Source organism: Aquarana catesbeiana, linkage group LG01, assembly GCF_042186555.1.
Source record: "Aquarana catesbeiana isolate 2022-GZ linkage group LG01, ASM4218655v1, whole genome shotgun sequence".
NCBI classification, from domain to species: domain Eukaryota; kingdom Metazoa; phylum Chordata; class Amphibia; order Anura; family Ranidae; genus Aquarana; species Aquarana catesbeiana.
In genome coordinates, this window is record NC_133324.1 from 977,835,105 (window position 1) to 977,847,225 (window position 12,121).

At 47.5% G+C, this 12,121-nt stretch overlaps 1 protein-coding gene across 1 annotated transcript; it reads left to right on the forward strand.

Moving 5' to 3' along the window:
- The first annotated feature begins 1,522 nt into the window (after positions 1 to 1,522).
- LOC141128957 (epidermal differentiation-specific protein-like) lies at positions 1,523 to 2,053 on the forward strand. Its single transcript, XM_073616625.1, has one exon. It carries the CDS (start codon positions 1,523 to 1,525, stop codon positions 2,051 to 2,053), a length of 531 nt encoding a protein of 176 aa, XP_073472726.1.
- Positions 2,054 to 12,121: the final 10,068 nt, after the last annotated feature.

Sequence of the window (12,121 nt, forward strand, 5' to 3'; positions counted from 1 at the left end):
CCTTCCACATCCACCTCTGTATACCCCCCTTCCACATCCACCTCTGTAAACTCCCCTTCCACATTCACCTCTGTATACCCCCTTCCACATCCACCTCTGTATACCCCCCCTTCCACCTCTGTATACCCCCTTCCACATCCACCTCTGTATATCCCCCTTTCCACATCCACCTCTGTATACCCCCCTTCCACATCCACCTCTGTATACCCCCTTCCACATCCACCTCTGTATACCCCCTTCCACAGCCACCTCTGTATACCCCCCTTCCACATCCACCTCTGTATACCCCCCTTCCACATCCACCTCTGTATACCCCCCTTCCACATCCACCTCTGTATACCCCCCTTCCACATTCACCTCTGTATACCCCCCTTCCACATCCACCTCTGTATACCCCCCTTCCACATCCACCTCTGTATACCCCCCTTCCACATCCACCTCTGTATACCCCCCTTCCACATCCACCTCTGTATACCCCCCTTCCACAGCCACCTCTGTATACCCCCCTTCCACATCCACCTCTGTATATCCCCCTTTCCACATCCACCTCTGTATACCCCCCTTCCACAGCCACCTCTGTATACCCCCCTTCCACATCCACCTCTGTATACCCCCCTTTCACAGCCACCTCTGTATACCCCCCTTCCATAGCCACCTCTGTATACCCCCTTCCACATCCACCTCTGTATACCCCCCTTCCACATCCACCTCTGTATACCCACCTTCCACATCCACCTCTGTATACCCCCCTTCCACATCCACCTCTGTATACCCCCTTCCACATCCACCTCTGTATACCCCCCTTCCACAGCCACCTCTGTATACCCCCTTCCACATCCACCTCTGTATACACCGCTTCCACAATTTGTAATCCTCCCTGTAAGGAGTTCTCACCTCTTTATATAAATTCCTGTCCCTGCTTCTCACAGTTCTCCTCCTCAGCGGACACTGCACCTCTCTGGTATATGTGTGCGCTCTTTTTCCAACACAGTCTCAGATGTGTAGCATAGAGGCAGAACCCTTCACTGTGTTCTGTGCTATAGAAGTGAGAGGGGGGGGGGGTGACGGGACGGGGGAGCTCTGACGACCGCTCTGCCTCTCTCCCTGTCTCAGACCAGCCGCTCCAGTCCTGCAGCTCCTGACAGAGGGAGAAGGAGGATGAGCCGGCTCTTACACACACAGCCCGCGGCTCTTCTCCTCCCCTGTCAGTGTGGCCGCTTGTGTTAAGACGGCCGGGAGAGCAAACGGGGGAGGACAGAACCGCTACACCGGGAGAACTAACGCAGCGCGGGGTCCTGAACCCGCCCCCTCTCAAACTCCGCCCAGGGCACACGCCCCTCCCGCCCACGCATTGTACCGCCTCTGAACAGACATTCTGAAGAAATAATGTAACCTCCCATAAAATGAGCCCAATCAGCACCGAGGCTCCTGTATAAATTCACCATCAGCCAAGAAGAGAACTCAAAGCAACCTGCAGAGAGATCTCCGTTCCCATCATCTCACCCTCACATACAACTAGAAGATGAGTTCTCTCGAGCTGTTCGAGCTTCCAAATTTCAAGGGAGCCTCTGTGTCAATAAAGCAAGACACGGGAGACCTGACATCTAACGGATTCCTGCAGAGAGCTCGATCTCTTAAAGTCATCGGAGACCCATGGATTGTCTTCACTGGAACCAGTTATACAGGAGAGTTTAACTGCTATGCGGCAGGTCCTCATTCCTCAATCCCAGCATTTGAGAAGAAAATCAGCTCTGTGCGAGTTGTGAAGGGTGGTCTGAATACTCCCACGATTACTCTGTTTGAGGACATTCACTATGGGGGCAAAACTGTGACCCTGGAGGAAGCTGCAAATTCCCTTAAAGCTTATGGTTTGGACAACATGGCTTCATCACAAAAAAATGTCAGTGGTGCCTGGATCCTGTATTCTGAGGATCATTACAGAGGTGAACAGAAGATCACTGTGGCAGGAGATGACATTCCAGATTATCATGCATTACACTGGGGGGATAAAGTAAGCTCGCTGAAGCCTCTGGACCCACTTGAGGTTAGTTAGGCTCTCGAGTAAGATGTGGTGGACTGTCCATCTCACCACCGTTTACCATGAAATCCCAAGCCAGTGCTGTATCTTCTTCTTTTCTTCTGATTTCTGATATTATACATGGCCTGCCTGTTACAGAGTCCAGATTCCCATAACACTTCTTCTGATCTGATGAAGACCTCCAGAGAACACCAATCCTGGTCTGATGAAGACCTCCAGAGAACAACAATCCTATTCTGATGAAGACCTCCAGAGAACAACAATCCTGGTCTGATGAAGACCTCCAGAGAACAACAATCCTAATCTGATGAAGACCTCCAGAGAACAACAATCCTGGTCTGATGAAGACCTCCAGAGAACACCAATCCTGGTCTGATGAACACCTCCAGAGAAAACCAGTTCTGATCTGATGAAGACTTCCAGAAAACACTTATCCTGATCTGATGAAGATTACCACCCATAACACCAATCCTGACCTGATGAAGACCTCCAGAGATTAAATCATTGTCCTCTACAGGGTGAGAGAACATTAAACCATTCCATCTGAATTCCACAAAATACATTTTCTTAGTTACATCGTGTCTGAAGAACACTTGAAAGATCTCCACTGAACTACATTTTCTATAAATTCTACTCCATCATGTTTTGTAACTCTGACAAATCTTGTGTTGTGTTTGTGTTATGGACTGAGTGAAGGTTCCTTTTCTCTATTTTGTAAATTCCTACGACTTATTATACAGTTTGTATTTCTTTTTATTGATTTATTTTAACAAATAACATATTTGAAGGTATAGAAATGGTCTTTCCTTATCAATTATGTCATTGTAATGTTATTTTTATATAAGAAAGGAAAGGAGATGTCTAGGTGGGTGTTGCAGTGTTTCTGATGATCTGGCAATGGGGGTGATTTACTAAAGGCAAATAGACATGTGCACTATGCAAAGTGCAGTTACACTGTGCAAGGGCAGTTTGCTCCAGAGCTTAGTGAATGAGGTAAAGCTTCATTTTATAAAGAATACCCAATCACGTGCAAGGAAAGTAAATAAGAAACAAAATTGCTTGCGGATGATTGGATGATGGAAGTCAGCAAAGCTTTTGCTCATTTACTAATATCTGGAGCAACTGCTCTTACGGAGTGCACAGTCTATTTGGCTTTAGTAAATCAACCCCTTTGTTTCCTTCTCGGTGTCATCATCCGGACACTGCGCTCACTCCATACACACAGAGATCAGATCTTTATATAGATACAAATGTTTCCATTGGGGAATAGGAGATGTTTATTAGAAATGGAGGAGTGACTTGTATAGAGGATGTTGGTCTTCTTCTATCCCATCAATAATGACTTCTTTCCTGGGAACAATCTGTGATATGGACATTCCACACACACATTCCGGGAAGGTTGGTCAGTAAATCTGTTTTGTAGGATGAATGGATTTCAGTCATTGGATCTCTGGAATTGATCCATTGTACACATTCTGGAATTCCATTCATCTGATCACAGGAAAGTGACATTGATTAGCTGGAGGTTCATCGATAATCTTCATATTGATCAGATCAGATGTGTGATCTTCTCCTGTAACATATTATTGAGACAATGTAATTCTTTTTTTCTGCTTTTCTCTCTATAGCAATAAATGTCTTTGTATGGCAGTGATCTGTGTGTGTCTGTGTATGAGATATACTGGGCTGGGATATACCGGGGGGGGGGGGACACACACAGAAGGACAAATGCACACTCACATACACACATTGATTTCTATAATGTACACGGCTTTTCATTTTATGTCATTTTATACAATCTATTTATTCAGTGGAATTCAAACTTCAATAAACTCCCATGTTAAAAAATATATGAATACTATATATATATATATATATTTGGTGGACAGCACCAGAAGGTAATATTAGTTATAAATGGACATAACAAGGTGTGTTCCCAAAACCCACCACAAATCCATATATAATACAATGGGGGTTACAGCACAGTGATCATAACTTATGGATTCATGAAATGAAATAATGGGAAGTTCAGGGGTCCCGGCCCTTTATAATGACTATTCTGCACCATGCAGAGGAAAGAGAGATCTGAGTGTTCAGGTTCTAAATATCTCCATAAATACAACATGAGACACTGAAGAGATGTCACCACTTCTCTCCATCTCTACTGCATGGTGCAGGTTAGTAATTACAAAGGACGGGATCCCTGACGTTATTATTTCTATCATATCTTGTCATTTCTATATTATGATCACTCTGCTCTCACCCCTCTTGTAGGGCTGCTGTTAGAAATCATGGGGCTCCATACAGCCTACCTGACAGGGCTCGGGTTGCCACCTTTTCTTCAAGCCAAACCCCAACACTTTATTGTAGTAGGATTGTAAAAGACCTGGGAAACCTTTGGGTACACCATGGGGAGTAGTACTGCGGCGCAGCGAACAGTGGGTGTGGCCAAACTGTGGGAAGAAATTTGTGTGTGACGATCTCGGTTACTTGGAGAACCACAGTCTGGTCTGAATAATGTGTCTGGGGTTCAGGCAGACTAAAACCCGGACATATGACTCCAAACCCGGACATAAGACTCCAAACCCGGACCATCCAAGCAAATCCAGGTCAAGTATCACCCCCCTCATAATACAGAGGTCAGTGTCCCCCCCCTCATAATACAGAGGTCAGTGTCACCCCCTCATAATACAGAGGTCAGTGTCACCCCCCTCATAATACAGAGGTCAGTGTCACCCCCTCATAATACAGAGGTCAGTGTCACCCCCCCCCCTCATAATACAGAGGTCAGTGTCACCCCCCCTCATAATACAGAGGTCAGTGTCACCCCCTCATAATACAGAGGTCAGTGTCACCCCCTCATAATACAGAGGTCAGTGTCACCCCCCCCTCATAATACAGAGGTCAGTGTCACCCCCCCTCATAATACAGAGGTCAGTGTCACCCCCTCATAATACAGAGGTCAGTGTCACCCCCTCATAATACAGAGGTCAGTGTCACCCCCTCATAATACAGAGGTCAGTGTCACCCCCCTCATAATACAGAGGTCAGTGTCACCCCCTTATAATACAGAGGTCAGTGTCACCCCCCCTCATAATACAGAGGTCAGTGTCACCCCCCTCATAATACAGAGGTCAGTGTCACCCCCTTATAATACAGAGGTCAGTGTCACCCCCCTCATAATACAGAGGTCAGTGTCACCCCCCTCATAATACAGAGGTCAGTGTCACCCCCCCTCATAATACAGAGGTCAGTGTCACCCCCTCATAATACAGAGGTCAGTGTCACCCCCTTCATAATACAGAGGTCAGTGTCACCCCCTTATAATACAGAGGTCAGTGTCACCCCCCCTCATAATACAGAGGTCAGTGTCACCCCCTCATAATACAGAGGTCAGTGTCACCCCCTTATAATACAGAGGTCAGTGTCACCCCCCTCATAATACAGAGGTCAGTGTCACCCCCCTTCATAATACAGAGGTCAGTGTCACCCTCCTCATAATACAGAGGTCAGTGTCACCCCCCTCATAATACAGAGGTCAGTGTCACCCCCCCTCATAATACAGAGGTCAGTGTCACCCCCCTCATAATACAGAGGTCAGTGTCACCCCCCCTCATAATACAGAGGTCAGTGTCACCCCCTCATAATACAGAGGTCAGTGTCACCCCCTCATAATACAGAGGTCAGTGTCACCCCCCTCATAATACAGAGGTCAGTGTCACCCTCCTCATAATACAGAGGTCAGTGTCACCCCCCCTCATAATACAGAGGTCAGTGTCACCCCCCCCTCATAATACAGAGGTCAGTGTCACCCCCCCTCATAATACAGAGGTCAGTGTCACCTCCTCATAATACAGAGGTCAGTGTCACCCCCCCTCATAATACAGAGGTCAGTGTCACCCCCCCCTCATAATACAGAGGTCAGTGTCACCCCCCTCATAATACAGAGGTCAGTGTCACCCTCCTCATAATACAGAGGTCAGTGTCACCCCCCCTCATAATACAGAGGTCAGTGTCACCCCCCCTCATAATACAGAGGTCAGTGTCACCCCCCTCATAATACAGAGGTCAGTGTCACCCCCTCATAATACAGAGGTCAGTGTCACCCCCCCTCATAATACAGAGGTCAGTGTCACCCCCCTCATAATACAGAGGTCAGTGTCACCCCCTCATAATACAGAGGTCAGTGTCACCCCCCCCTCATAATACAGAGGTCAGTGTCACCCCCTATAATACAGAGGTCAGTGTCACCTCCTCATAATACAGAGGTCAGTGTCACCCTCCCCCCTCATAATACAGAGGTCAGTCTCACCCCCCCCTCATAATACTGAGGTCAGTGTCACCCCCCCCTCATAATACAGAGGTCAGTGTCACCCCCCTCATAATACAGAGGTCAGTGTCACCCTCCCCCCTCATAATACAGAGGTCAGTGTCACCCCCCATCATTATACAGAGGTCAGTGTCACCCCCCATCATAATACAGAGGTCAGTGTCACCCCCCTCATAATACAGAGGTCAGTGTCACCCCCCTCATAATACAGAGGTCAGTGTCACCCCCCTCATAATACAGAGGTCAGTGTCACCCCCCTCATAATACAGAGGTCAGTGTCACCCCCCTCATAATACAGAGGTCAGTGTCACCCTCCCCCCTCATAATACAGAGGTCAGTGTCACCCCCCTCATAATACAGAGGTCAGTGTCACCCCCCCTCATAATACAGAGGTCAGTGTCACCCCCCTCATAATACAGAGGTCAGTGTCACCCCCCTCATAATACAGAGGTCAGTGTCACCCCCCATCATAATACAGAGGTCAGTGTCACCCCCTCATAATACAGAGGTCAGTGTCACCCCCCCTCATAATACAGAGGTCAGTGTAACCCCCCTCATAATACAGAGGTCAGTGTCACCCCCCTCATAATACAGAGGTCAGTGTCACCCCCCTCATAATACAGAGGTCAGTGTCACCCCCCCTCATAATACAGAGGTCAGTGTCACCCCCTCATAATACAGAGGTCAGTGTCACCCCCTCATAATACAGAGGTCAGTGTCACCCCCCCTCATAATACAGAGGTCAGTGTCACCCCCCCTCATAATACAGAGGTCAGTGTAACCCCCCTCATAATACAGAGGTCAGTGTCACCCCCCTCATAATACAGAGGTCAGTGTCACCCCCTCATAATACAGAGGTCAGTGTCACCCCCCCCTCATAATACAGAGGTCAGTGTCACCCCCTCATAATACAGAGGTCAGTGTTACCCCCTCATAATACAGAGGTCAGTGTCACCCCCTCATAATACAGAGGTCAATGTCACCCCCCTCATAATACAGAGGTCAGTGTCACCCCCTCATAATACAGAGGTCAGTGTCACCCCCCCTCATAATACAGAGGTCAGTGTCACCCCCTTATAATACAGAGGTCAGTGTCACCCCCCCTCATAATACAGAGGTCAGTGTCACCCCCTCATAATACAGAGGTCAGTGTCACCCCCCCTCATAATACAGAGGTCAGTGTCACCCCCCTTCATAATACAGAGGTCAGTGTCACCCCCTCATAATACAGAGGTCAGTGTCACCCTCCCCCCTCATAATACAGAGGTCAGTGTCCCCCCCTCATAATACAGAGGTCAGTGTCACCCCCTCATAATACAGAGGTCAGTGTCACCCCCTCATAATACAGAGGTCAGTGTCACCCCCCCCTCATAATACAGAGGTCAGTGTCACCCCCCCTCATAATACAGAGGTCAGTGTCACCCCCCCTCATAATACAGAGGTCAGTGTCACCCCCCTCATAATACAGAGGTCAGTGTCACCCCCCTCATAATACAGAGGTCAGTGTCACCCCCCCTCATAATACAGAGGTCAGTGTCACCCCCCTCATAATACAGAGGTCAGTGTCACCCCCCTCATAATACAGAGGTCAGTGTCACCCCCCCTCATAATACAGAGGTCAGTGTCACCCCCTCATAATACAGAGGTCAGTGTCACCCTCCCCCCTCATAATACAGAGGTCAGTGTCACCCCCTATAATACAGAGGTCAGTGTCACCCCCCCCCCTCATAATACAGAGGTCAGTGTCACCCCCTCATAATACAGAGGTCAGTGTCACCCCCTCATAATACAGAGGTCAGTGTCACCCCCTCATAATACAGAGGTCAGTGTCACCCTCCTCATAATACAGAGGTCAGTGTCACCCTCCTCATAATACAGAGGTCAGTGTCACCCCCCCTCATAATACAGAGGTCAGTGTCACCTCCCTCATAATACAGAGGTCAATGTCACCCCCCCTCATAATACAGAGGTCAGTGTCACCCCCTCATAAGACAGAGGTCAGTGTCACCCCCCCTCATAATACAGAGGTCAGTGTCACCCCCTCCCCTCATAATACAGAGGTCAGTGTCACCCCCTCATAATACAGAGGTCAGTGTCACCCTCTTTGAAATATAGGGATCAGAGTCACCCTCTCCGTAATATAGGGGCTCCCCATAAAGACCCCCATTAGATCAGTTGAAATGGAAGTATGTGTGTCCGGGTTTCAGGCAGACTGAAACCCGGATGCATTTATCAAAACCTGAACTGTCCGGGTGAAGACAGGACAGGTAGCATCCCTAGACAGGGCCTCTCTCCAACCTTGGGGCTGCCATTAGAAATCATGGGGCCTGTTTTTCATGTATGTGGCTGGAGCCACCTGGAGCTGTGTGCAGGCACTTGTGTTAGACTATGGGGATGTAACAGTTGTAAGGAAACAGCCGCAGGTTCTAATTTAATAAGTGTGTGGGTAGATAGTGTGCATTTTGGGCCACTCACCTCCACCTATACACCTGTCAATTTAGGAGCTGTGGCTGTGTTTTGTACAGCCCCTGTGTCCCCATGGAGTAACAGGAGGCTCCAACCACATGAGCAAACCACTTATTTATGTGGCCACAATACCTGTGTGAATGAGGGGCCCTTTCACACCGGCTTTGTCCGCTCCATTCAGGGGATCTGTGAGTACATTCACTGCTGAATCAGAGCTGAATGGGACAGATGTCCGTTTTTTTACATCCATACTCGTTTAGCTTGGGTCTACGCTTACACTGTGGACAGGGGCAGATCTGTGATGGCTCTCTGGGTGACTGAATGTAAACAGACCTGTGTCCATTTACATCAGGCTGTGACAGAACGTCCCACACTCCGCTTAAGTGCTTCCATCAGTATATCGCTTCTGTCAGGGAAATAATAATGTGGCCCATGTCATGACTGTTAACAGACATTATTGATGGGATCCTGCGCATATGCGCGGTAGAATTGCGGTTCAGCGCATGCGCAACAGGACGGCACACGCATAGCGTGACAGACCCAATTCACTGATGGCCTATAAAAGGCTTCCCAGGACTCTCTCTCATTGCTAGATTGTCTTTAGCTCTCCATGAGTTCCTGAATCTGCATCTGTTATCTTGCTGTGACCTGGACTTGTTCCTTGACCTACTCTGATCTTCTCCTGGCTCTGACCCCGGCTTATCCTAAGGACTACTCTTCTGCCTAACCTGCCTGCTTGCCTGTGTATGACCCGGCTAACCCCACGGACTTGTTTCTGCCTAAACCCACCAGCTTACCCTTCGGTTGGGGTGTCGTCCGCTGTCCACGGGCACACTTGGGCTACATACCAGCAAAGGGCTCTGTAGCTCTTGTCCAACCGCATCTCCGCCTGGACCAACCTGGTTAACTCAGCATTCCATTCCTTGCGCGGTTGTCTCCTCAAAAACACACTTCGTACTGCCGCCAGTACCTTTCCTAGAAGGAGGAGAGAATTTTTCCCCGGTGTCGCTGCTCACAGGCTGGCTAGCGCTTCCTTCCAGAGTTCCCATTGGACAGAATCATACCATCCCTGGAGGACCTGCTCTGACACTGGTCCTCTGTACTGTATCTGCATCTCTCGCAACCCCCTTCCCGAATTCCTCCTCCATGGCGGGCTGGTATCTGTACCTCACCTCCCCTGCTATCCAGACCTTGGATCCCGGTGGAGGTTTGGATGTGCCAGACTGCAGGAAGCCTCGTTTTGGCTCCTGAACTGGAACATAAGCTGTTTATTTGAACACAGGTACATATATATATATACACCCAGGGGACAATCCTCTCTCCTTTACATAATGAACCCGGGTGGGATAGACTTTACCTCCAGCAGTAGCATGACACAGGTGTATTCAAACTTCTCATCAGTAGACTGTCTTTAGGAGGGGCTGCTGGAGAAATCCCCCCCTACCCTCTCACAGCTAATCCACAGGGACATACTGTACATCCCATAATATGTTGCTCCCAAGGCAGACACAGACAAGGGCACACCTCAAACGATCTAGTAAAAAGTCTACAACTCTATATGAGACAATAAAGTAAATATGCAATATTATACAATCTAATATAAACAATATAACTATTGCATATATGTATTAACTTGTCTAAGCCTATAATTAGCTAGTCTATTAAGATTCTAATAAACACAATAATATAAGGTTATCTACGAAAGTAAACACGCTGCTGCTAGTAAAACAATATCTTATTTATTTCCCAAGAAAATAGGAATATTCTAACATCACATACCAAACCACAGAATATACAGAGCATATAAAAACAACAAAACATCAAAGATACTTATCACATCCGCTAGATAGACTCGTTGGCTGGGCTCAAGATGGCAAAAGAGAGCCTGAGCCTCATGGCTTAGGCCCAAGCCATTATCCAGAGCAAGGGAAAAAGAGACAAGGGGCTATTTCTCTTTTTGTGAGCCCTTTTTACTCAAACATTCACACCCACTCATAACCACCCCCACTTGCCTCCTATCCAATGAGATATTGCCAAGAGGTAGTCCTTCTCAATAGATTAGATTACTGACCGTCTTGCCGTATTGTCCCCTAGGGGCAGTATTGCCCATATCATCTCCAGGAGCTTGTTGATCTTTTGATCTTTGTCATCAATCATCCTGGCAGCCATTGCTCTCTCTTGAAGATGGCTTGCAGTGTATTGTCAGCAACAGACATTCCAGAACCAGGCGTTCAGATCCAGTTTCTGCTTGGGGCCATCTGCCTGTATCAGCCAGGGACTAAATACCTTTATCCTTTTAGCCATGGAACTGCAAGTATCAGCATGGCTGATCTTTGGGAATAGGAAACCGATATGTAGAAACTCCAGAAATATGACATTAGACCATGTTGCCTTCCAACAGACAATACACAATATATATACACATATATATACACACATATATATAGCCATTTATTATCAATCAACTATGTTTACTCTTTTTAAATCATAACGGCAACAGAAACTACCCAAATGACCCTGATCAAAAGTTTACATACCCTGGTGATTTTGGCCTGATAACATGCACACAAGTTCACACAAAGGGGTTTGAATGGCTATTAAAGGTAACCATCTTCACCTGTGATCTGTTTGCTTGTAATTAGTGTGTGTGTATAAAAGGTCAATGAGTTTCTGGACTCCTGACAGACCTCCTTGCATCTTTCATCCAGTGCTGCACTGAGGTTTCTGGATTCTGAGTCATGGGGAAAGCAAAAGAATTGTCAAAGGATCTGCGGGCAAAGGTAGTTGAACTGTACAAAACAGGAAAGGGATCTAAAAAGATATTCAAGGAATTGAGAATACTATTAACAGTGTTAAAACTCTAATCAAGAAGTGGAAAATGAGGGGTTCTGTTGAAACCAAACCACGGTCAGGTAGACCAACTCAAATTTCAGCCACAACTGCCAGGAAAATTGTTCGGGATGCAAAGAAAAACCCACAAATAACTTCAGGTGAAATACAGGACTCTCTGAAAACATGTGGTGTGGCTGTATCAAGATGCACAATAAGGAGGCACTTGAAGAAAGATGGGCTGCATGGTCGAGTCGCCAGAAGAATGCCATTACTATGCAATTGCCACAAAGTATCTCGCTTACAATACGCCAAACAGCACAGAGACAAGCCTCAAACCTTCTGGAACAAAATCATTTGGAGTGATGAGACCAGGGCTGAACTGGCCTACTGGGATACAGGGAAATTTCCCAGTAGGCCACCTGCCCTGGGGCCGCTTTGAGCTGTGGCTTAAGCAT